Source organism: Paramisgurnus dabryanus, chromosome 1 (assembly GCF_030506205.2).
Source record: "Paramisgurnus dabryanus chromosome 1, PD_genome_1.1, whole genome shotgun sequence".
NCBI classification, from domain to species: Eukaryota; Metazoa; Chordata; class Actinopteri; order Cypriniformes; family Cobitidae; genus Paramisgurnus; species Paramisgurnus dabryanus.
The window spans coordinates 74,012,188-74,039,356 of NC_133337.1; the positions used below are offsets into that span (position 1 = coordinate 74,012,188).

Sequence of the window (27,169 nt, forward strand, 5' to 3'; positions counted from 1 at the left end):
CAAATATTTTGTGAAAATTTAAATAAAATGTAAGTAACTGAGTGTACCTCTCCAAGGGGCGATTTCCTGGACAGTGCTTAGTTCCAGACCAAAAAGCATGTTCAAGCTGTCTTAATTTAAAATCATCTTGCACCGACATATCTTAACTAATGCCATTGTTTTGTCTCAAGATGCACACCAGTAATGTTTTTTATAAGGTTCATTTGTAAAAACTACCTAAATGCCCTAATATAACTAAGGCCTAGTCCAGGATTAATCTAGACCCTGTACGGGAAAAACGCCCAAGTGTTCAGTAAAGCCTCACATAGAATTAAGCATATTTACTCAAAGCTCACGTAAAGTACTCAAAGCTGGTGGAACCGCTACTTAACAATTTAAACATTTTACAAATATCTCCAAAAACACCAATATAAAAGTGGGGAGAGTTCCTCACCCAATGTTAATCACAATTTCACTTGAATTTAACATTCTCACACGAAGTAAGAGCTTATGAAACTACTTTAAACATTTAAAAAATGACTCATAACAGTTTAAACATTAAACACGGTAAAACATTCTACAAATTAAAGGCATAAAGTCTCACAAATTTTCCAGCACAACCTGCTCACTGGAAATGAATCTTGACATGGATCAGCAACTGCGCAGAGTTTCACGAATTCCCATTTTCATGTCACGTGTAAATCTCCAAAGTTTTGGTACTCTGTAACGGCCGATTCACACCGGCTGCGTGGCGTATCTGTTGCGTTGCGGCTGCGTCGCGTTTTCTGTGTCTGTACATGCCAGAAGCTTGACTGAGGGCCGATTCACACCAGCTGTGTGGCATATCTGTTGCGTGTCATGTGCGTTGCGGCGCGTTTTCTGTGTCTGTACATGCCAGAAGCTTGCCTGAAGGCCCGGGTATACTTTTTTTCCGCGTCCGCGTCCGGCTCACGCGCGCACGCGTCCGCGCAGCTTTCCGGGTATAGTCCTCGCGGCTACACGCGGATGGCCGCGTTCGACACTATACGCAATACAAATGATTTCTTATTCAAATTATTAGTCTAACAGGCTGTCAGGGCAGCACTGATTTGGAGACATTTACAGTACATTATAACATTAGGATAGGTGAAGAAAAGTAACTGATCCACCATTGCAAACACAGTTTAGAACAAACAACAAGATAACAAAGAACAAGAATCAAACAAACATGCTCCAGAGCTTTCTGTTCTTGGAAGAAGTAAAAGTTAAAGAAGAAAAACGATAGTGTGTGTGCAAATGCTGTCTATTTCCTTTGTATAATTGTTTATAGTGGAGTGTCCTGTCTAAATATTTTCATGCGCATGCGCTGTCGTACGCGGACTGTACGGGCACTGTCCGCGCGGTCTCAAATTTTGGGCTGCACGCGGACGGTCCGCGCGGCCGGCCGCGGACCCTCCTGATGACGAAAATGACGTCATGCGGACGGCGCGCATACGCGGACGTCCCAAGTATACTTTCGGCTTGACTCGGCGCTGACGCGCTGCTGTTGCTATAGGTGACATATATTTTGGCTGGAAACGCTTCCAAGACGCTTGCCTGTGGCGTGAAAAATAGGCGTCGGTCCTATTCCTAGCATGCACGCGTTTTCGGCGCGGCTCGAGACGCGCCTGAGACGTGCGTGTCATGCAGGCGGTGTGCACGGTCAAACCTGCTAACATGGAAGCCTAAATAAAAACAGACACGCCACGCAGCTGAGACGCTCACGCCACGCAGCCGGTACGCGCGAATGGTGCTTTTTGTGCATTTTGCGGTTCACGCGAATTTGCGGCTGACGCCCGAGTTGAAAAATTAGAACTTTGGCGGAATTTCGCGCCGCATTAACCAATCAGGAGCCTGCTTGCTGCTGTGGTGGCAGCCCCGCCCGGAGTCACTCATTCAACAAACGCTCAGTCACCTGGAGCTATACTATGGCAAGCCAAGAGGCTCACATTTACGCTATAAATGAATCGCGTTTGCATCCAAACGCCGTATTTAACGGCGTTTAAAACTGAATTTGCACCGCTAAATACGCCGTCGGGATTCCAAACGCCTTAAAAAACGCGCGAACATCGGCAACAACGGCGTTTTATAATCCGATCAATGACGCCGTTTTGTGACGCCGTTTGTCTTGCCATATGACGCCGTAAATTATACAAATTATAGTTTTTCTCTAACGTTACTAAGATTAAATATATTACTATAGTAGCTTAAGGAAAATACTGCATCTCTGTATCATGTTAAAATAGGAGCGGTAATAGCACACCAACCCCATTGTAGGTGTCCCAATTATTAAGTAAATACCTCGACATTAAGTAAGGGGTTGAAATATTTCACAGCTTTGAGTAAACATGAAATCCCACCTGGTGTAACAGAGGCCAGATCAACTGTATAAGGCTATGTCCACACGAAGCCGGTGCATTCCCTATCCGATAATTTTTTTTCCTTGCTCTAAAAAAATAATCCGTAAACACGAAACCACTGAAACCGACTGAAAGCGGTGTAGTATATATGCCGGACCAGTATGGGGCGCTGTAATTCTGCCACAGATATACACTATACACGGAGAAGAAGACTTTGAGCATGCGCATAACCAACGTATGGTGTTGTCCATTATCACTTGTTGGTCACCACAATTGCATAGAAGCAATACATTTTGCTGTAATAAAGCTAGTAGGCTTTAGTAGCTTCTGTAGCACGAACACAATCACGTAGTTCGCCGTTATTGTTGTTGCTGTTACGTGTGACGCTTCCGACACGTGATGTGATGACGTTTTCGCTTCACAAAATATACGGATTGGCTGTACAGACGAAACCGCAAGGGTGTCGGTTTCAGATTTATCCACTTTAGGACCCGGTTTCAAAAAATAGCGGATTCAGTCTCCCAAAATGCCGGATCCGTGTGGATGAAACGCCAATACGATAACAAATTTATACGTATACAATGATTCGCGTCTCCGTGTGGACAGCCCCTAAGTCGACTTGTCATGCACCGTCTCAGTTAGCCTGGTGGTTAGAGCGTTCGGTTTAAATGTTGAAGCTGCTGCGGTTTAAGTCCAGTATGGAGCGGATTTAAATTCTTGTAATTTTGTTTTGTTTATCAACATCGCTTATTTTTTTAATGAGACTGTCAATAAGAAAGGAACGCATAGAATAAGTATAATATATTTCGTATATATAAGTGATATTTCAAAAATATGTTATTTATCATACGCAAAAGTTAAGGCTACTGTCCACCGACATATGCTGTTTGAAGACAATTGTAAGATTTTTGGAAAGAAATACTTTTGTTGGTATTGCTTATTTCTTATGGATCTCAATCTCCATACATAAAGCCGTACGCCGTGTGAAAGAGAGAAAGAAAGATGGAGAGAGAGCAAGCTGTGTTTACATGTGTTTGTAAGAGGCTACAAACTTTGTATAATAATATAATGAGAATATTTATAATATTTATCTGCGGCAATAAAGAATCTACTTGAAATATATAAAAAAAATGTTATTCATTTGCTGGATTGTATCAGCACTAAGCGAAAACTAGGCCAATTACTAACACTGAACTGCAATAAGTAAATGAACTAGTGGACTATCAGTGGTTAATTCGGTCTCCTTTTCTATTAAATTATTTTATTAATTCACTGTATTTATTTCTACATTTGTTTTGGAAATGCTTTATTTTATCAAATGAATCTGCATGTTTTTATTGATTGTAAAGTTTGCATTTAAATGGAACGGGCAGACTCGCAGTATTTGTATCATGTCAGTTAAACTTGATGGAAATATGTGGTCCAGCAAGAAAAACTAAATATTTTTTGTACATGTAGGCTAATATTTTAATGATTAAGTGTATTTGTTAAATCCATGCATTATCTGACAATCAGCATTTGTGATGGGACGCATCTTGAACAGGTTACTTTAATCATTTCCGTAAGTACAAATTATTGCTACAACATGATATTTCACACACCGTATGTGCTTCTTATTTTATAACAACAATATATGGCCCCTTTCTATTGTAACACGGAAGGTTCTATTATACAACCAAGATTAAAAAAAATATTGATTGAGTCTGTGAAGAACTGACATTCATAAAACCCAGCCCTGGGCTGAAGTTTAATCGATCAGCGCTGCGGATTATTACTACAGAGTTTCGAGATTTTCCAAAGAATAGCCATTTGTGTAATAGTTTTAAATATCATTGCATAGCATTTTGTATTATTTAGCAATTGGATGGAAATGTGAAAATATTACTTGTGTATTACTCGGAGAGCATTAGAATATAACAAAATATGTTTGCAGTTACATATTAACAATGTCATAGTCATGTATATTTATTTACACACTTGTGAGTTATTGACAACAGCAAAAATATTCTCTGTCTAAAACATTTTCTTTTAACATCACGTTTTTTTCTGAAAAATGGTACTTTCGCCACTGCTCTCCCCTAAATAAAATCCAAACTTCATTGAACTATTTAAAAAAACACAGCAGACTGCTCACAATATTGATAATTTATGGAGTCCACCTGTTTAAATACTGCTAAAATACATGGGTTATTATTGTACAATAAAGTAATACTTTTGGTCCACATATCTTTGGTCTTTCCGGGCAGCTTACTTGTAAAGTACGTGTAGCCGAGAGTGACGGGCTTTACAGCAATATTTAGGCTATTAGAGAGATCATTAAAAAATAATTTGTGTAGTCTTATTTATTACTAGGCATATTACATAGCCTAATTACTCAATACTGTTTTTGTGAGTAGTGCATGAGAAAGATTCAGTTATATCCTTATACAATATCAGGCTACGAGTCTGCATTTTCATATTTCCAACTAATTGCTAAATAATACAAAATGCTCTATAAAAATTTATATATTTTAAATACGCTATTATATTTAAAACTACACGGTAAAACATTATTCAGTGGCTTTGTAAATATAACTAAAATAAATGATTAAAATAACTTAATAAAATCTTTTAATGCCAGGTGATTTTTTTACATGGACAAACCAAAATAAATGACTAAAAATTAAACAGATATTTTTGTGTAAAATGTACAAATATTATTTAGGTGTAGAGATCAAATAAAACAAAGATTTAACTATAAAAATTATTTGTAATATTCTTAATATTTCTTGTATTTTAATCAATATATTTGAGAATGTCACACTTAGCCTATTTAAGTTTTAAAAACTGTAATAATTGCTTATTTCAAATTAATATTTTAAGTATTTAACATATTTATAAAAAAATAAAAAGCTGCAAAAAATCACACACATACACACACACACACACACACACACACACACACACACACACACACACACACACACACACACACACACACACATTTTATTTTTAAAATCTATAATTCTTACTTATTTAAAATCAATATTATTTGTATTTAACATCAACTTAAAAAAACTTTAACTATGATTTTTATTAAATATTTTTTGGTTTAACATGTTAACATTTTATTATTTGAGTAAATGAAGGCAGCAAAAAAGTAGATCACATGTTAATTTAAAAACCACATCAGGGCCAACGGTTTTTAATCAGCAGCAAACTGCGCCTCTTGCTGGACAACAAACACCGCAGGAAAGTAATTTTACACTTACAATATGTAGTCTACTTTGTTAATGAAATATTGTCTGTTTCCTTGCGTATATAACATAAGGTGCATTTATCTTAATACTTTCGGAGCCATACTGTAATATTAACTGTCCAGTAACAGGCAGCTTTTTTGCACATACTGCTAGAATAATCGTTTTATTGTACGTATTTATTCAGGTCACCAAATTGTTAATACAGCTGTGCTACTTAAAATGTGTGTCAAATAATCAATTTCTGATCGTTTTGTTACTGCACAATGTGGCTGTATTTTGGACAAATATGTTATTTAATGTTAAACTGTGAGAGTGGCGCTCTGTGGCGCTACAGGGATTTGAGCAACGTCCAGAATCACAACAGACAGCCGCCGTCAGTTGCCCCCAGTGTGTGTACATATAGAAAATAATGTGTTTGTATTTAAATTACATTTCGCTTTTCGTCTGGTGTGCCCTTCAGACGCGTTTCACTCCTGCTTTGCGCTCGCCTCTCTCGCGACGCCTTTGCGACAAGCTTTGATCTCACCCGTCTCTTCATGACTCTCCACTGACTGCATTTAAAACATGTTAATTTAAATAACGTTACCTTTTCAATGTGTGCAGGTGCATGTGTTTTACTTGTCAAATTTGACAAATAAATGTTCAATAAAATAACCTGTCGCTTTGTTTATCATTGATAATTGATGGTTCAGTATGAAATTAATACGCTTCATATAAAGTGAATACATTTTTTTTTAGTTAAATAATACTCACAAAAATGTCTACATCTACTTAACATTTCATTAGGATTTTTGATTACATCTACTCAATTTTTTGTGATAGAAAATACATTTAATTATTGAAACATACTAAATGTACAGATTTCAAATTTACTTCATATTTTTAAGTGTATAAATGAAAAGTTTTTAAAGTGTATTACACAAATGGCTATTGTTTAAAAATTCTTAAAACTGTGATCACTTTTACTTTTAGTAATAATCTGCAGCGCTGATCGAAAACTTTAGCTCAGGTCTAAGTTTTATGCAGACCAGTTCTTCACAGACTCAATCAATACTTTTTTTAGACCTTGGTTGTAATAGAACCTTCCATGTTGGAGTAGAAAAAGGCCATACATTGTTGTTATAAAATAAGAAGCACAAGTGTGTAAAATATGTTGTAGCATTAATTTGTACTTAGGAAATTATTAAAGTATAGTCAAACCTGTTCATTAAAGCTCCACTGTGTAGGATCTACTCCCATCTAGAGGTGAAATTCTATATGACAAGCAACTGAATATTACTTTCTAGCCCCCCCCCCCCATTCGGAATGCGTTTTAACTCGTACGGTGGCCCAGCCGTGTCATGCCAAGGTTAACATGGCTTCCAGTAGCTACAAAGCAAAAGCAATGAAAAAAATGAACAATTTGCAATGTCCTTTGCCTGTGATCCATCAAAGCACACAAATTTATGTTTAACATGAAAAAAGTCTGATTGTACTGATATGTCCGCTTAAAATCGCATACAAAAAGCAACCATGACGGGTTTAAATGGACGCGAACTAATATTATGTCAGAGTACAATGCTTATGTTTTAAGTAAACGTTACATGTCCGTGTATATGTAAGAGCTTTCTCTCATATTGGTGAAAAAAGATCGCCCAACTTTCACATGCTTGTAAAATGAAACGAAAGACGCGCAGATCAGACGCTTTTATCAATGAAAGGCTAAAAATAGGGCTGTCACCATGTGTTTGTGCTAGAGGTCAGAAAAGATGAAAAACATTTTTCTCAGTACCTCAGATTACATAAATGGGCGGAGAGACGGTGTGTGGCTGTTCGAACACATTAAACCACATGCATGTTTACACTAACAAGTGTTATGCATAATCATGCTAAAGTTAGCCAAAGAACTATAAAACTTCAAGTTTACAACATGGACTGTATAGATGTAAACAAATATGCTGAATTACCTGTGGAGAAGATATAAAGTGCAACTTCGGTGTCCCTTGAGCCCCATTTTGGAAAACTAACTCCAATATTGACTTTGGTCTTGATGTTTTTCCTGTCGCGTTGTCGTTTAAAATCCCTGTTTCGCTTCCTTGGCGACTTGTTTTAATGTCCTCGAGAATATGTCTTCAACAGGCTTTCAAATCAAAGCATTAGATTGCAGGTTCATCACGGTGTGCTGCTGTTGTAAAATCCGAAGGATTCAGCTACGCAGGTTACAGGCTGGATACGTCATCAAGCCTGGTTTATTTAAATCAACTGAGCATTACATTCGCAAGTCATAAGCATATTACATAAATTTACAATTAACTAAGAATAATTGTCAGCTTTGTAATTGTTTATATTCTGAAATAAGACTGTCTTGATGACGTATATGACAAAATAAGACTTTTTTTCTGCGTATTACAAAAGTGCTGAGTGTCAGATAAAATGCATCGTTTTAACGAATGTGTAACCCACACAAGGTTACTGGAGTGCAATTCTCTTTATCGCCTGCAGCTGGTGCAGGGAAAGGACTCTGCCTGCAGGTTTCCAGGCAACCTACTAGTAAATAAACACACTTTCCTCCGGTGAAGACGTTGCTTGAAAGTATCCAGAACTGTTTGAAAGCTGTGAGAGAGAAAGTTAAGCTGCAGGATTTTAAGTTTTTCAAGATACCTCCGATTGGTTTTTTTAGAAAGGGATAGATCTGAATCTACCCTGGCGGTCAGTGGCGAGCCAACCGCAGAAGTGAATGGACCAAGAGCCTGGTGTGGCCAGCCTTGGCATCTTTGGACCTATCATCATCATCCTTTGCCTTCATTTTAAAAACAGATAAAAACACGTAAACCTACCCGGGTAGTGAAGAGAACATATACTTCAAGAAACACTGAGAACTTCCATGGACTCATTCTTCATTTGAGTTATTTATTTTGAGTTTATTGTGCACTGTGCACTCAGGAAGCCGACTTAGGTAGGCAGGGAATCTGTATTTTTATAACAGTTAAACCTCTTTTCATGTAGTCGCGATGTTATATTGTGTCATCTTCATCAAAATAAAATGGATAAAAACCGTAGACCCCACAACATTGGGGTCTTTAAATAATATATGCTTAAGTTGAACTTTATTCTTGTAAAAACAGATACTGTAAGCCTCTTCAGTTCCACTCATGCTCATACACGGACATTCAAAACAGTATAATTCACCTTTTATGTAGTTTACATCTTACAAATCATGTTTAATGCGATTAAGCAAGCAAACAACACGTGATCAGCCATGCTTGACGTAAATGCCGCAAACTACGGGAACCACAGCGCGTCCGACTTCACGTCTCCGTTTTCAGCTCCTCCCTGCCTGCACGCGGCTAATCTCGCCGATCGGTTAAATCCAGCCACAGCTGATGTCGAACACACCTACTAGCAAACGCCGCAAACTCGCGCTCTGTGCAACCAAAATGCCGTTATTTACGGCGTCATATGGCAAGACAAAAGGCGTCACAAAGCGGCGTCATTGATTGGATTATAAAACGCCATAAACTTATAGCGTAAATGTGAGCCTCTTGGCTTGTCATACTATACCACACAAGTTCTTATTTCTATAGAGGAGACAGGAATAAAAAGGACCTCGCTTGGAAGAGTATCAGTGAGGACATTGGGCAACCTGGTAATTGTAATACACACTTCACTTTTGAGTCACGTGAAGTTTATCGACCCGCGTCGTTTATTTTCCCCCAATAGTAAGGTTACCAAATACAAACTGATAACTCTCTTGATAAATGCACAATCAACATCAGTCATCTTGCAAACAGACAACTGCATAGCATTTGCCCCTCCCACAAGAAGCGGAGTTTGCCTCTGACGCGCGTCAAATGCTTGCTTTTTCCGCGCGTCTACTCCGCTCTACACGCGCGAATGCATCCAAATTGTTCAAGCGGCAAACCACGCGCGGTAGACACGATTTTGACGCCCGAAACGCGGTTGGTGTAAACTCAGCATAAGAAGTAAAAAAGTATCACTGAGCATTCATGTACCAAATGAAGCCATTGATAATAAATAAAATCAGATCAATAAAGAACATAGAAAAACGTCTGCTCTTAGCTATATTGCTGTTCAACATTATGAAAATAAAACAGTTTTAATATAGAAGTACAGTTATTTTGGTATTGGAAATTGTTCATTACTTTATTATAGTTTCACTGAAAATATCCTTTAGTGAGACTATGGTAAATGTGTGGTTATCCAACACAAACAATAGTAAAACTATGGTTAATTTTCTAAGGGATGGGCAAGTTGTTCAAGCAAACTATACTAATGTTAAGCGCTACTTTGTGTTGGTTTTATATTCGATTACTTACAGTACAGTCAACGCACTGATTATTTATTCATTTTGTCCATTTTGGGCGGTGTTCGTGCACTTATTTGAGACTTGCGCCGTTGAGTATAAACAGCCTTTACAACACCAGCTGAGAGAGAGCGTCCGTTTCAAATCTACCCCTTGTGGATTTCCTGATGCAAGATGATGACGGCAGCATGCGTGGCGCAGATCGATTGGCACATGAGATCAATACAGGTATAACGCGAGAGTGATAAGCGTTTGAATGGCTCTTGCGGAACTTTGATGAAATAGGTTGATTTGTCTGCGCAGTGCTGCATGCAGTCGAATACATGTAAACAATGTGCCTGTTTTGTGGGGTCCAGGCCGAATACAGAAGCCCCTACACTCGTAATATATTAATTTAATTAAAAAACACGCCAATTCCTCTCTAGAAAGGTTCAGGTTGCAAGCAGCCTTTCATGTCTATGTGTGCACGTGTGTGTGCATGTGTGTGGGCGCGGCGCAGCGGCTCTTAATAAAAAACTCACCTAAATCTCGAAAAAGCTAACATTTTTCACACAAATATGTTACAAATACAAATAAAATATACTCACTGTGAAAGTTGTAGTGGCCTTGCCATTTCCTCACTAAATGAAGCGTTAGCTCAGTGCGTTACACTGAGGAGAAACATATCAGTTTTATAACAAACATTGTATACCTACTAACCTAGTCTCTCAAACAATCAATACAATCACAATAAAGTTAAACACTCATTTGAAAACATTAAAACAATCGGAAAATCTGTCTTGCTTTCAGTTCCTCTGGCTCGGCAATATGATTTTTGTTTGTATGCTGTAATTATTCAGATTTTCACTCAGTTTAACTTGAAAATGACTTAAAAATACTTAAAAATGACTTAAATGTAAATTATTAAGGTACTTACCATAATTTTATTGTAGAAAATGTTGATCATCAACTCCCGCGCACCCACACTGAAGCCAATTATTTTCAGGTGCATGCCCATACGCTTTTCTGGTTCAAACTACGTTCAGTCAACTCAGATTTTTCATTTGACACGATAAATTGGCTGAGCAGAGTTTAATATGTTCTGTGAATATATATTTTTGTTTTACCACAATGTTTAAGTTTTAATTACCACAATGCATATTTTTTGAGGGGAGAATTATTTGAAAGCAATATGTTGAGTCAATACTTAACTTTCAGTTTCCACCATTTTTAAGAGGTTTAAGAGTTTCCAGGAGACCTTTTCTGTTCCAGCATGGTAAAGCCCCCATGCACAAAGTGGGTATAAAAAGAAATAAAGAAGGTCAGTGCTGTTACACACAGTGCGGAGTGTCACTGTGATTAAAACTGTTATTACAAGTCAATTATCAGATAATCTACACCATATTTGTTATTGATGAAATATTTACACTAATTCAAAGATTCAAAGCTTTTATTTCATATGCACTGAGACTAGGCCCAAACCCTGCCAGCGACCCTGCCCTGTAATTTACAATTTAATGTACAATAATATTAATAATTTTAATAATTTCATGTTAACATTTGTACTTGTCTTTAATTTTCCTATTATGTAGCACTGGACATAAATCTTAAAACTGCTAACAAGTTGGAAAAATGGGAGGCTTTGCAGAAAGAGAACTTCCTGTCTGTCGAGAGTAAAAAAATAAGAGGGACTGACACCGAAAGGCTGAAGCGAATGAATGCCAAGTGAGTGCATAACCAATGCAATTTAAAATATATATATATATAAAAAAATGTATTACATTCTAAAGCAGGGGTGTCAAACATGCGTCCGTATCCGGCCCGCAAAGGTGTCCAATGCGGGCCGCATGATGATTTATACAGTTTTATTAAATATTAAATACATATTTTAAAAACTCTTTCAGGCGGGTGTCTAGTTCGTTTTTAATATGAGAGACTTGCGGAAAGCAGCAAAATGCGGAACATAGAGTAAACACGGTGAACAAAAATCTTGCTGTTTTATTGTTACCGCTCCGCTAAAGATCCACCGATTCTGGTAATCCACTTCGTGTTTTCCCGCCCGCTCCGCCACATCTCTGTGTCCACTCTCTGCCTGCAGAGCGAAGACCACAGTTTCCGAAGTTCGTTGCAGTAACAGGTAGATTCATTACATTAAACCAGTTGTTAAACCGCAGAATTAGTAATTTGTAAGTATGTTTATGTATTTCTTCCGGTAATGATTTGCTGTCAGTGTTCTAAAAGTTCTAACAACTTAGCAAGCAAACAACAACAAAATATCCACATTCTTATTAACGTTACAATGCTTGTCTAATCGATTTAATCTTCCCGATCAGATCTAAGTTAATATAAACACTAAATTTGCTGTTGTTGGCAAACTTTGTAGACAAAAAATACAAAAAACACCAATGCCTTCACAAAATAACGACACAGAAAGAACGGAAAGAGAGGCTTTTAGCAGCAGTTCAACATTGCAAACATGGATTCAAAGCTCCATCAAGCCAGCAGGTAAACCATATTGAATATTTAGCAGATTGTCACACTTTAATTCTTATTATATTTCCCATTATAATCACTTGTCTAAGTTGATCCTAGTAATATAACACATAATATGTATAATACTTTATTAAAACCATAATAATAGTACCACCCCCCATAGTGCCATTTTTGGTTTGGGCCACTGCCCCATCTAGCATTTTCATTTTCTAAATGACTGTTCTCATTACAAATCTATTCCAAAGAAAAGTGAATGGTTTATAAATAATTTTGGCATTAAGGCAAAAGAAGTTCAATTAAAGCTTTTCAACCTATAGGGCAAGTGGGTTTTGTTCAGATGTAAATTTGTGTGTATAATATACAGTATGAGTGTGACCTTATGAAATGTAGTTTTCACAGAGCTGTGTGTTTCTCTGGTTTTCTTGCTAAACAAACTAATTAAATGGTTTGCTTAGTTAATTTTAACACAATTATCAGCACACTAAGGTTTAAAGGGACCGTTTAACATGTCCGCCCACAAAAAAATCAATTCATACTCCACACGCCAAACAGACGGGGGCAGTATACCTCCAGAAAAGTGAGTTGGTCTATTTTAATTGAGCAGCTGCAAATTCAGCAGCATATATCAAGTTTGATTTACATTAGCAACTAAGTTATCATTAGTCACAAAAAAAACATTCGGTCTCATTAAAATTGCAATGTTTTCCGCTACGTTTCGTGCATCCATTTGGTGTTCATTATAATCGAAGACATTTCAAGCTTCTTATATAATGTTACATTTTAGCATCAGCTTGGTAGATAACGGGTGAAAACCGGATCGGATCCGTGTGTAGAGCTAATTATTAAACGTTAACAGCTAAGGATGCGCAATAATTTGCATGCGATAGTCATTGCGCTTCTCGTCAGTGAAGCCGGTTTATTGATTAAAAGTTAATCGCCATCAGCTGCTTTCAGATGGAGCCACATTTACTGCACAAAGCCGTAGTTCATGTACAAGCTGAGCATAGGTTATGGCAATGCATATTATAAGTGAACTTCTAGCGAAATACTAACAGCATCTTACTTACCAATCGAAAAGAAAAGTTGTCATTTCGGAGTCGAACCTCATTTCTTTCATGTCCATTAGTTGTCTCCAGCGATGAAAAGCAGTGCCAGTATTTACTCTGGTTCGGTTACTTTATTTATCATATTTTATTTGTGATTCCGAGCGCGTTGTTCCCTGCAGCAAATGTTTGTGGTAGTGGTAAATGTCTCCTGCTTTAGCCATTCTTCCGCTCTCTTCCCTGAACTGAAATTCGTCCGAAACCCCTATTGCAAGGCAGGAAGGCATCAAGGCATGTCCGAATCCATGGCTGTCCGAATTGCATTTCTCTGAGCTGCATTCATAAATCTTAAATCAACAAGTTAGCTGCCTTAGTTTTCGGACGCAGCGGTAGTAGTAGAGGGCTGTACTCCCACATATGCGACTTATTCGTGTATTGCAGTTTGGCTGGCGGTTATGTGCGTGGCCCGCATAAAGCCTCCCATGGTCGAAACTGGTATTACAACACCAGTGGGGCTGTAGCTAGTAATTTAGCATGCTAATTCAGATTGATATTTCTGCAGCACTATACCTTGTCATTTTTTTAATGACATCTTTGCCCTTATTTCTTCTCATTCTTTTGATGCGTGTAACTAATTTTTAAAAATCTTTTACCTCAATTATTACAAATGGCACCTTTAAAAAAATTATCTGGCCCGCACTTCATGGCGTTATTTACCATCCGGCCCTCAGCCTAAAATGAGTTTGACACTCCTGTTCTAAAGTAATTAAAATGATGCTATTATGCAGATTTTAAAAATGTTACACCTCCACAGTCTGAATATGATCTTTGAATTTGATTGAATAAGATGATGCGTGCATAGCTATATATATATATATATATATATATATATATATATATATATATATATATATAGCTATGCACGCATCATCTTATTCATATATATATAAACTGTATATTCTATTCCCTAACCCCAACCTTCATAGAAAACTTTCTCCTACTTCAGATTTTCAATAAACATCATTTTTTGATTAATAAGTTTGTTTCCTCTTGGGGACCTCAAAATGTCACCTCTGTCTTTACGGGCACATTTGGTCCCAACGATGTTAATAATAATTACCAAACGCACGCACGCACGTGTGTGTGCACACAGTCTATGTGACCGGATCCAGCAAAAATAGTCACAGTGACCCAAATTTCAAAATTGAGATTTTGGTATCAATTGAAAGAGGAGATCATAAGCTTTCAAATGATATCCTAGTCAAAGTCATACCTTGAATGGTTTTAAAGATATAGACATTGGAATTAAGGTTGTCTGTCCTCTTTTTCCAACTGAAAACCTGAGAAACGCCTTTAAAGTTTTTTTGCCCGTTTTTTGTAGATTTCTTTCAAAATCCATTGCATTTTTAAAGGGATAAACGATTTATTTTACAGCTTAATTTGACCAAAGAAATTAATATAAATGCTATTACAGTAAACCAGGAAACAAGCTTATAAATCAAACAGTATGTTGTTTATTGAAAATGTGAAGTAACAGAAAGGTTTCTGTATGGTTGGGGTTTGAGTTAGGGGAAGGGAATAGAACATGGAAACCAGAATGTGTGTTTGTGTGTGTGTGTGTGTGCGTGTGTGTGTGTGTGTGTGCGTGCGCGCGTGCGTGCATGTTCGCGCGCGCACGCATGTGAGAGAAATTGAGAGAGGCAGAGAGACAAGTAAAAAGAAAACAAATAATGCTTGCCTATGCCATCATATCTTTGTGTAGGCTAGTTGACAATAACAGTGTAAACAATTCAAAAAGGAGTTGAATAGGAGAGGAGAGTGCTGAGAGTATGACAGGAGGATGGCTGGACCAATCGCGTGCCCCGGGGTTTCCCATTGACAAATGATCAGCTTTTATGAAGATTTCTGATTGGCTCTGAAACAACATGTAACACCATATTTGGAGAGATAGTGACGTTTCAGGGGATACCCGAGAAATGCTCGGAGGTGACGAGAGGATTTGAGAAAAGCAATGTTCATTTCCAGCGAATTTAGTAAAACTGTTTCAACTTTTATAGTCATTTAAACACCTTTACTCAATTATTTGGACTACGCAACTTTGGGAGATTATTTTTTAATGTCTGTTCTTTGAAATGAAGAAGTTTATTTTAATCTTTAAATGTGCATCATGAGTTTACCATTATAATCCAACTATGCCTTTTTATTATGAAGTAGTTTACTATGCCTTATAAAAGCCATTTTTATTATGAAGTAGTTTACTATGCCTTATAAAAGCCATCTGTTGAAGTAGTTTACTATGCCTTATAAAAGCCATCTGTGTGGTGCCTTATATGTTAGATGTTTTAAAAGCCATCTGTGTTAAGAGTTATAAAAGCCATCTGTGTGGAACAGGTGTGTGTTGTCATGTCGGACACAAAGGGAATAGCCCAGGGGCAAATAGGAGGGGAGGAGGGAGCCAAAGCATATATATATCAGCCATGATGCCAGAAGAAGCGAGTGGATCTTGCAAGATCTCCTCACGGCTTTATTTCGCTAACAATAAAGTCCATCTTTGAAATCAAAACCTAAGACTGAAGATTGTTTATTTGAAGAAAAAGAAAACCACAACATTAAAAGGAAAACCACAACAGAAATTAGCTAAAAAAAAATTTTTTTTTTTTGATAATTTCATTGTTTTTCCACATTATCGGCTCATATCTTAAAACGGAACGTTGCGACTTCCGACTCATTTCGCCAGAGCGGGTCATATATACAGTGCCCTCCATAAATATCAGTAAAGTAAAGACAAAATGTCTCTGTTTGCTGTGGAAACCAGAAATTGCTAAGATGAATATCAAAAGTGTATAATCTACATGTGGAACAGCACCCCAAATAATGGCAATTCTCCTCAAGACATAAATCAAGAATGAAATTCAAATAATAGAGAGAAGATATGTATTGTTTGGTTCCAAAACCAGATAACTCTTTGATTGTGCATTCCAATTAATATTAATCAAACTGCAATTGGTTTGTTTTGAGTTAATGTCACACAGTGACTTTTTTGGGGCGGAACTAAATTGGTGAAGATTGGTTCCGCCCGGACCGCAAGCCGCAAACACCGGCATTTCCGGGAAACTCCGGGAGGCAAATTGGGCTTTATCAGGCACAGGTGTGTAAAGTTAATGTGGCGATTGTGGATTGGACAACGGGGTGAAGAAGAGGAGTATATAAAGAGCTTCAGAAGTTCAAACGGGGCGTTTCATTCTAGCCGATCAGGTGAGAGGAGTCAAGGTCTGGGCAAAGTCAGCATTTGGGAAGGCGGAGGATATTATTGACTGATAATAAGGAGAATTTAAATTAAGGAAAGCATGTAATAGAAGCATAAAAATGCTTGAATGTTTGTAAACAATGAGGCGGTTGTCTTGGCATATCATCATATAACTGATTCGCACTCCAAGTAAACTTTGATGAGTAGGCGTAACTTGCACACATCTATCACAGACCAGGCAATCCAATAAAAACGAAATGATAAAATAGGCAATACCATGGTGCTCAGCTGTGCTTCTGCTTCCACACGAACACATCTGTCTGTACTGGGTGAAGAAGGAGACAAGGATATAAGTAACTGGGCTGAGTATACGACATTTAAATGACGTTCTGTTGAGACAGCATATGTAAACCACTGATGTACTTTAAGTAACAGTCATAGGAAATACTCACCGGAACTGTCGTCGAGGGAGATCGCCAGCGATTGGTAATCGATGGTGTGAAGAAGATCCGACAGCTAAAAGGAGAAGGAGACAAAGGAAGAGTGTTATCATCACTTGTGAGTAACTCTGGACATTTGTATTGTGCATCAATTTGGAGAGTACATTATCCAGCATGTGTTGTGAGCTTCTAGTAAACAGGTTAGCGGCCCCACTGTAGAGAGAAGTTGTGGGTGAGCCGGGGAGTATAAGTACAGGAAGACGCAGGGAGCCGCGACGGCAACTTCTATATTTCGTCCCTCCACTGCAAACAGCGCCCAACGAATCCCAGGACGAGTCCTAGTCAACCGTGGTTCTGACCTTATTTCACTTAGAGTGTGTGGAGTGCAGTGGGTGAGTCCTTGTCTTTGCCGTGAGTGTGTACCCTTGAAACCTTGCAGTGTTATGCTGTGTTTGTGTCATCAGTAGCCACTTCTAGGCTTGATGAGTTGTGGTGAAACCAGTGGACGTTGAGGCTGGTGAAGTGTCATCTTAAGTTATATGTCATTCGCTACTTCCTGCATGGAAACCCTATATTGACGTCCTGCATTGACATCTTGGACCTTCCTGTCCCTGTGGAGGTGGTGGTGAATTAAACAACTAAGAAAGACTGGTGTGAGTAAAGCGAAAGTATATATATATGCAAGGAGAAAGCTTGACTGCTGTAAATTTGCCGTGTGGTTAACCTTACCTGTTGTGGAGCCCCTTCAAAGGTTCGCCCCTGTCTAGATCTCCTGACCCGCAAACAGAGGAGAGGAGAGGGAAGCGTTCAGCTCGGCGCGAAAGTTCCAACTTCTACCGCCGTCCAGGAAGCCTCCACATAGGCCAGTGCCAAGACGCTTTGCCACCTAAGGTCTGTAAGCTCCATCAACTTACTGTACTGTAGTCTATTCATCGTAAGTCCACCGCCTAGGAAGAGTATGTCATGTGAAGTATCCGCTGCTGTTGAGAAATCATAGGACCAAAGTAAAGTCCCAGTTATCTGTAAATTACTTACATACTGCCTGAAGCTAAGAGCCAGTAAATTGAGTTGTGTGTTGCCTGAAGCCACAGTAAAGCCCCAGACATCTGTGAGAATACTTACCCTCTGTCTAAAGCTAAGAGCCAGCAGACTGAGTTTGTACGCAACCTGAAGTAACAGTAAAAGTCCCAGTCATCTGTTAATTACTTACCTCCTGCCTGAAGTTAAGAGTCAGTAAATTGGGTTGTGTGTGCCTGAAGCCACAGTAAAGCCCCAGATATCTGTGAGAATACTTACCCTCTGTCTAAAGCTAAGAGCCAGCAGACTGAGTTTGTATGCAACCTGAAGCAACAGTAAAAGACCCAGTAACCTGTGAAGTACTTACCTTTGTCCATAGCCAAGAACTACCAGATTGTGTTGTACGCCACCAGAGTGAAAGTAAAGACCCAGTTATCTGTGAAGTACTTACCTGTGCCTCCATGTAGGGAACCAGTGGAACACTCACACCAGCGACCTCCCATATTTCCACCAGACGGGCGGGGTCGAGCCCGACAGTCAGGAGAGCTGTCCCCCCGACCGCAAGACGAGTAGGAATATCCCTGTTGGACCGACTGGGGTTGTGCACGTACAGATTCAGGTATCGATACTTGCTCCCTTAAATACTCACCCTCTGTTCTCGCCCAGGAAAAAGGCGAGAGCCCCGGGATTGGTGTCCTGCAACCAGAAAACATAAGAGCTAGTGAATGAACTGTTAACGTCGCAAAGAAAGGAGAGGAAATGAGAAAGGACCCCCCAGAGACACACCTGCGACAGAGTCACAGAGACTCAAGATTGTGACCTCCTCGAGGTGGAAACTAGGAAGGGGCGTGACTCGCAACATCTGTGATCCGCTCCGACCTGTGACAGATTTGGTGTAGTCGGCAGGGCTCCACCTCGGGTTGAGCGACCAAGGTCCCCCAATGGCCGACAACGAGTTGCCAGAGGCCCCACCCTGTGTCATGCCAGTGTTTATGGGAAACCCCTGGGTTCAGAAGTACCACGGAGCAGAGTCTGAAGTGCGCCTGCCCGAATGGAAAGCCCAAATTGAATACTTGGCTGGACTCCAAGGGCTGAGTGCGGCACAACGGCTACAGTTTGTGCTAAATTCACTAGAGGGAGAAGCTCGGCGCGAAGTTCAGGCCGCCCCAGAAGCCGTCCGAGCCACTGCCCAAACCGACTTCCAGTTCCTGACCGAGCAATATGGCGATACCACCCCAGTTGCTGTCCTCCGAGCCCAGTTCTTCAATTGCAAACAAGGCCCCCGTCAACCCATTAGAGCTTTTGCGCTGAGACTACGAGAGCAGTTCACACGATTACAGGGACGTCAAGATCATGGTCTAGGAGACGGAGAGACCTTGCTGAGGGACCAGTTTTTACTGGGGTTGAGAGAAGGCCCCGTACGTCAGAGTCTTAGAATACAGTTTCGGAGAGACCCCGAGCTCACATTCGAAGACCTGAAGAATGAGGCTGTGGCTCTGGAGATCAATCAGGCAGAGGTAAAGGCCCCCCGGTGTGTGCGGCCGTAAGTGGGTCTGCGGCAGTGGTCCCAGGGGTGACAGACTGGAAACAGGCTCTGAAGTTGGAACTCCTGAAGGATGTCCGAGACCAAATGACAGAACTGTCTAAAACGTTACTAGAAGAGCTACGCCTTGGACATTCAAGGAATGAGGTAAGGCCTGCCCCCCGAGATTGGGTGTATTCGGATGGAGGCCGAGATCCAGGAAGACGCCCCAACCAGCCTAACCGGCCTCGGTTCGAGTGGAATGAGCAGGGGAGGCCAATATGTTACCATTGTGGGGAACCGGGCCATTATAGTCGACAGTGCGGTACCCGAAGAGCTTCACAGGGGTGTTTTTAGGTCGACCGGCCACAGTGGGTCGTGTGGTCGGGACTCTCTTAGATGACCCGTCTGAAGGAGCTGACTCCAGGAACAGGATGATCGAGCATAGCCCAGTGGTGGAGGTCCAAGTGTGCGGCGTCAAGATTTAATGCCTCGTCAACACGGGCTCACAAGTCACCCTGTTCTCCGAAAGTCTGTCTCAAGAATTGTTTGGAAAGCAAGATGTACATGGAACGGAGGCCCCCTGGCTCACCCTGAAAGGAGCAAACGGACTGGACATCCCTTATATTGGCTACCAGCTGGCGGACTTGGAGATCCATGGAGTTGTAGTGCCCTAGAAAGGTGTGATTATCGTCCAAGATCATTTTTTGAGCACACACAGAGCTCTCCTAGGCATGAACGTCCTCTCGGAGTGCTGGGAGGAACTATTTCGGGCAAGGCCCGTTCAGAAGATACTGCCGGCCGAACGACCCGACGGGAACGTGTTGTGGCTGACGTGTTGTCACCGGGTACAGATGACCAGGGTCCGGAGGGAAGAAACTGGTCGAGTAGCGTGCCGCTTCGCATTGTCTGTACCGGCCAGGAGCGAGGCAATAGTGTGGGAAAGGGTTCCTCAACGAGAAGATGGGCCCGAAGACTGGGTGTTGGTAGAACCTCACATGGATTGTCAGCAGGTAGAGGTGGCTCGAGGTCTGGCGGTGATCCGACAAGGACGAGTCCCAGTTAAGGTCCGTAATGAGAACCCCTACGCCGTACATTTACACAAGCATCAAAGGCTAGCAAGAATAACGACGGTCGAACCCCATCAAGTGCGAGAGGGGAGAGATGTGAGCTGAGAGATGTGAGATGGCCGGGAAGGGATTAGAGGGATTAGGGATTAGAGGCTAAGTTAAAAATTGAAAAGGCTGCAAAAGAAGCTCAAAATCAACTGGAAACCATAAGAATAGACACTGAGTTGGAAGTGCTAACGCTACATAGAGAAGCTGATGCAGCCGCAGTGGAGGCACAAGTGCTGGAAGATGCTGAACTATCAATGCATGCTGCAGTTGAAAGGGGAAGATCTGAATCGGAGAAAGTTAAAATTGAACGTACAAGTGAATATGTCAATTCTCAAATCAACCTTCAGAGTCATTCTCCCTCTCCAGTCTTATCGGCCTTACCTGTCACTCCTCCATCCCACGTTGACTCACATAACAGCTTCATAACATGGAGTCCGCCTGTGAAAGACATTTCACATAAACAGTCTATCCATAAGCCAAAGTCTGAGAAAGCTGATAGTATGCACTTACCCTCAACAAACCTACCTGATATGTCTGCAGGTGCGATGAAGTCTGAAGTCAGAAGCCCCATCATGAATATGCACGCAAAGTCATATGTCCCTCGATACATTCCTCAAGTTAACACGCCACCTCAAGCAGAGCCTTTGTCACAGTATATAGCACGACGGGACCTTGTTAATTCAGGACTGTATCAATTTGATGATAAGCCCGAAAATTATCGGTCATGGTATTCTTCATTCAATAGTGCAGCTCGTGAAGTTCACCTCACAGCAAGCCAAGAGTTAGACCTCATGACTAAATGGCTGGGAAAAGAATCTGGCGAACAGGTGAAACGCATCCGCTCAGTGTATGTCAACAATCCCAATCTCGCTTTACACAAAGCATGGGAGAGACTATGTGAGTGCTATGCTGCACCAGAAATCATTGAACAGTCACTATTTCAGAGGTTGGACAGCTTTCCTAGGATTTCAGCAAAAGACCACACCAAATTACGAGAACTTGGAGATTTACTTATGGAAATTCAAGGTGCTAAAGAAGATGGTTATCTCACAGGTCTGTCATACCTTGACACTTCACGCGGAATTGGACCAATTGTAGACAAGCTTCCATATGGGCTTCAGGACAAGTGGATGAATTCTGGTTCATTCTACAAGGAAGAAAACTACGGTCAGTTTCCTCCCTTTGAGTATTTCTGTAACTTTGTGTGTCATGAGGCAAAGAAACGAAATGACCCTAGCTTTATGCATCAAAGCAGTGCTACAGCACCCACAAAACCTGACAGATCCATTGTGAAGAGTTTCCATACCAACAAACCCATCTCAGTGCATAAAACAAACGTGTATGCGGCCAATGACGACCCTAATAAAAACTGTCCATTGCACAATAAACCACACCCCTTGAAAAAATGCAGAACATTCAGAAACAAACTCCTCGATGACAGAAAGGCCTTCCTCAAGGAGAAAGGAATATGTTTCAAATGCTGTTCTTCGGTTTCGCACCTCGCCAAAGAATGCAAGTCTTCTGTGAAGTGCACGGAATGTGGCAGCACTAATCATGATGCGGCCATGCACCCAGGCCCATCACCTCAAGCAGCTAAGGCTTCTTCACCACCACAAGAGGATGGCGGGGAGGGAGAAGATCGTTCTAACACGGCTGTTGTCAGCACAAGCTGCACAGAAGTTTGTGGTAAAGATCAGTGGAGCCGCTCATGCTCAAAAATCTGCCTTGTGAAGATATACCCCAAGGGTTCCAAAGACTTGGCCATCAAAGCCTACGTAATTCTGGATGATCAAAGCAATCGTTCATTAGCTAGACCAGAGTTCTTTGAGCTGTTCAACGTGGAGAGCAAACCATTCTCATATAATCTCAGAACTTGCTCTGGCATTATAGAAACATCTGGTAGGAAGGCAGAAGGTTTCCAGATTGAATCACTGGATGGAAAAGTTCTCATCTCCCTTCCATCACTCCTTGAGTGTCATGAGATCTTGAATAATCGGTCTGAAATTCCAACGCCAAGTGCAGTTCTACACCAGCCCCATCTTCGAAACATTGCCAAGCACATTCCAGAACTGGAACCAGAAGCAGAAATACTTCTGTTACTTGGAAGAGATGTCATAAGGGCACACAAGGTCAGGCAGCAGATCAATGGACCAATCAACGCCCCCTTTGCCCAACGTCTGGACCTGGGCTGGGTAGTAATAGGAGAGGTGTGTCTGGGTAATGTACATAAGCCAACAGTCAATACATTCAAGACCAATGTGTTAGAAAGTGGTCGCCATTCAATCTTTCAACCCTGCACAAGCTTTATGCAAATCAAAGAGATGCAGCAAAGCTATAACATGTCTGGCAAGGCAACTGAGAAGACACTTGGACAGGCAGTGTTTAACAGAACTGAGCATGACAACAGACCTGCTCCATCTGTGGAAGATACAGCTTTCCTAAAAATAATGGACTCGAATGTCTACAGAAATGAGGCAAACAGCTGGGTAGCTCCTCTACCATTTAGAGAACCACGCAAGCCCCTGCCAAACAACAAAGGGCAAGTAGTTAATCGATTCACATCCCTGCAACGTACCCTGAAGAGGAAACCTGAGATGCAGCAGCAGTATGTGGCATTTATGAAAAAGATCTTCGATAATGGTCATGCTGAGGTAGCACCGCCACTGAAAGAAGAGGATGAATGCTGGTATCTTCCAACATTCGGGGTCTACCATCCACAAAAACCCAACCAGATCAGGGTGGTCTTTGATTCCAGTGCTCGATACTCTGGTGTCTCTCTCAACAACGTGCTCCTCACAGGCCCCGACCTCAATAACTCCCTTGTGGGCGTCCTCCTACGCTTTCGGAAAGAGAAGGTTGCAATACTAGCAGACATTCAACAGATGTTCCACTGTTTCTTGGTGCGTGAAGACCATCGCAACTTCCTGCGTTTTCTATGGCACAAGGACAATGATATTAAGAAGGAAATTGTTGAGTATCGGATGAAGGTCCACGTCTTTGGAAATGGGCCGTCTCCTGCAGTGGCCATCTATGGGCTGCGAAGAGCCATCAGAGAAGGTGCACAGAAGCATGGTGCTGATACTGTCAAGTTTGTGGAAAGACATTTCTATGTTGATGATGGTTTGATATCTGTACCATCTGAAGCTGAGGCAATTGATTTGCTACAACGAACACAGGCTTCACTTGCTGAGTCAAATCTCCGCCTACACAAGTTTGCTTCAAACTCTCAGACAGTCATGGAAGCTTTCCCACCTGACGATTGTGCTCCAGTAATCAAGGACTTAGACCTGAGTGGAGAGACTTCACCCACACAACGGAGTTTAGGTCTGCTGTGGGAGATCACTACTGACACATTCACCTACTCCACTCGACCATTAACAAACCATTCACCCGCCGTGGAGTCCTTTCCACTGTCAACAGTGTTTTCGATCCTCTGGGTCTACTGGCACCTGTCACAATCCAGGGAAGAGCCCTTCTCAGAGAACTTACCTCTGAACTGTCCGACTGGGACACGCCCCTCCCAGAGGACAAACTTAGCAAATGGGAAGCCTGGAGAGATTCTCTGCAAGACTTAAAACAGCTTCATGTTCGACGTACATACACAACCATTTCACTCACTGAAGCTGTACACACAGAATTGTGTGTATTCTCAGATGCATCAACAAAGGCCATAGGTACTGTGGCTTATCTGAAAGCACTTCAGAAAGATGGGAAAGTTGAAGTAGGATTTGTTATGGGCAAGGCAAAGCTGGCACCCCTGTCCAAACCTACAATCCCAAGGCTTGAGCTGTGTGCTGCTGTCTTGGCAGTAGAGATGGCAGATCTCATCCAGGATGAGCTAGATCTAGGGTTGAATGATGTAAAGTTCTTTACAGACAGCAAGGTGGTCCTTGGCTACATTTATAATGAGTCTAAACGATTCTATGTTTATGTTCATAATAGAGTCCAACGTATCCGCCAGTCCTCAAGACCTGAGCAGTGGCACTATGTATGTACGGAAGAAAACCCTGCAGATCATGCATCGAGATCCTTACCTGCATCCTGTCTAGTGCAGACTTGTTGGTTCACGGGTCCCTCCTTCCTGCATCAGCCACCTGTAGAGAAAACACAAACAAATGAGACATTTGAGCTAATTGAACCTGAAAAGGACTCAGAAATCCAGCCACAAGTACAAACATGTGCTACTAACCTGGAAAAACCAGAGCTTACCTCTGACCGATTTCAAAGGTTCTCCACCTTTGCTTCCCTAGTAAGAGGAGTAGCATTTCTAGTTCACATGGCAAAATCCTGCAAACACACGAACCAAAACAATAAATGCAAAGGTTGGCACCGATGTGACTTACCTCGTACTCCAGATGAAATGGACCAAGCAAGGAACGTTATCCTTAAAGCAACACAAAAAGCTGCTTTTGCAAAAGAACTGTCAGCTCTCCAATCTAACCAAGCTGTATCCAAAAGTAGCCGCTTGTGGAAACTCAGTCCAGTCATAGAGAATGATTTCATCTGTGTTGGAGGACGACTAAAGCACTCTCAGGTTGCAGCTGCAGAAAAGAACCCAATAATTCTGCCCAAAGATAGCCACATCTCCCTACTGCTCACTCGGCATCACCATGAGCAAGTGAAACATCAAGGCCGTCACTTGACCGAAGGAGCAATTAGGGCAGCAGGGCTGTGGATCTTGGGAGGCAAGGGACTGGTCAATTCAGTACTCCACAAATGCATAATTTGTCGCAAACTGCGCGGAAAGCTGGAAGAACAGCGCATGGCGGACCTGCCATCTGAACGCCTCAAAACCTGCCCTCCTTTTACATATGTGGGGCTAGATGTATTTGGACCCTGGTCTGTCACAACCAGACACACCAGAGGAGGACAGGCAGAAAGCAAGCGGTGGGCCATCATGTTCTGCTGTATGAGTTCGAGAGCTGTACATGTCGAGGTCATAGAGTCTATGGACACCTCAAGCTGCATAAATGCTCTCAGACGATTCTTTGCACTCAGAGGACCTGCAAAACAGCTCCGTTCCGATTGCGGTACAAATTTCATTGGACCATGCAAGGAGCTTGGAATGGACACAATGGTGCAGCGGTACCTCAGTGAACAAGGGTGCAGCTGGGAATTCAACCCACCACATAGTTCTCACATGGGAGGCTCGTGGGAGCGTATGATTGGCATTGCCAGAAGAATCTTAGATTCAATGTTTCTGCAGCTGAACACTTGCTTAACCCATGATGTTCTTTGTACACTGATGGCAGAAGTTACTGCTATCATTAATGCACGACCACTCTTACCCGTCTCTGCAGACCCGGAACAGCCTTTCATACTTTCACCATCAATGCTTCTTACCCAGAAGACAGGAGTTCCACCTCCTCCTGGAGACTTCTCAGACAGGGACCTGTACACGAAGCAATGGAGACAAGTTCAGGCTCTCGCAAACCAGTTCTGGACCCGTTGGAGCCGTGAATACTTACCTTGTTTGCAACAAAGACAGAAGTGGACAGTACCTCGCAAAAACCTTCAAGTTGGAGATGTAGTTCTGCTCAGGGACAAGCAGATAGCCCGCAACTGCTGGCCTATGGCTAGAATCACTGCCATATTCCCTGGACTGGATGGTCATGTAAGAAAAGTTGAGGTAACTACAAGTGACCAAGGCAATATAAAAACCTTTCTAAGGCCAATTGCAGAAGTTGTTCTACTTCTACCCAAAGACTGATCTAGAGGTTAAGGTTCAACACTCTAACAAGTTCATAGTGACCTCACATAGGTCAGGCGGGGAGTGTGTTGCCCTTTAAGAAATTTAACTTTTAAATATCTGCTTTATTTTTGTTGATACATATTCTCAGGTAAAATTAGAAGTTCATAATAACTTTTTGGTTTATCTACCTCATTTGTAAAAATTAATATTATTTGTTACATGATGATGTCACTTCCTGTTTGGTCACTTCCTGTCAGTTGTTCCTGGTCCTACTTGAAAACATGAGACAGTCATCGTGTGCTCTCACTTTCAATCCATTGCATCCACTTTAATACTTCATAGAGGCAATGCCGTAAGTTCATCTATATGACATTAGACATGTTAAGGATTATATATTTGTAAGGATTTTGTTGAAAAGATGATGTTTGGTATGTTATTAAAAACAAGCTAACATTGGTGCTAATAGCCATTATAGCTGCTACTACAGTGAGAACAGCTGTGATTGTGATTGTTCACATTGTTGAGACATTTATAATTGTATGATTGATCAAGACATGTACATTGAATATTGTTGTATTGTTTTATTACAGTTTTCACCGCAACATGTTTATGAAAAGAGAGTGACAGTAAATGATCAACCTTACTACGACTCTGTCTTCATTGGCTGTGGTTTAACTTGGTGTTTAGTCAGAGTTTCAACACACTGCACGAGAACACTA

At 41.1% G+C, this 27,169-nt stretch overlaps 1 protein-coding gene across 5 annotated transcripts in view; it reads left to right on the forward strand.

Annotated features, from left to right (window-relative positions):
* The window catches only part of LOC135734533 (transient receptor potential cation channel subfamily M member 4-like), a 564,782-nt gene that overhangs the window by 523,228 nt on the left and 14,385 nt on the right, over window positions 1-27,169 (forward strand). For all 5 annotated transcript variants that reach the window (XM_065253375.2, XM_065253376.2, XM_065253379.2 and 2 more), the window contains one exon: window positions 11,471-11,603. In XM_065253375.2, coding sequence (XP_065109447.1) covers window positions 11,471-11,603 — 133 coding nt within the window. The remainder of the gene's footprint in view (window positions 1-11,470; window positions 11,604-27,169) is intronic.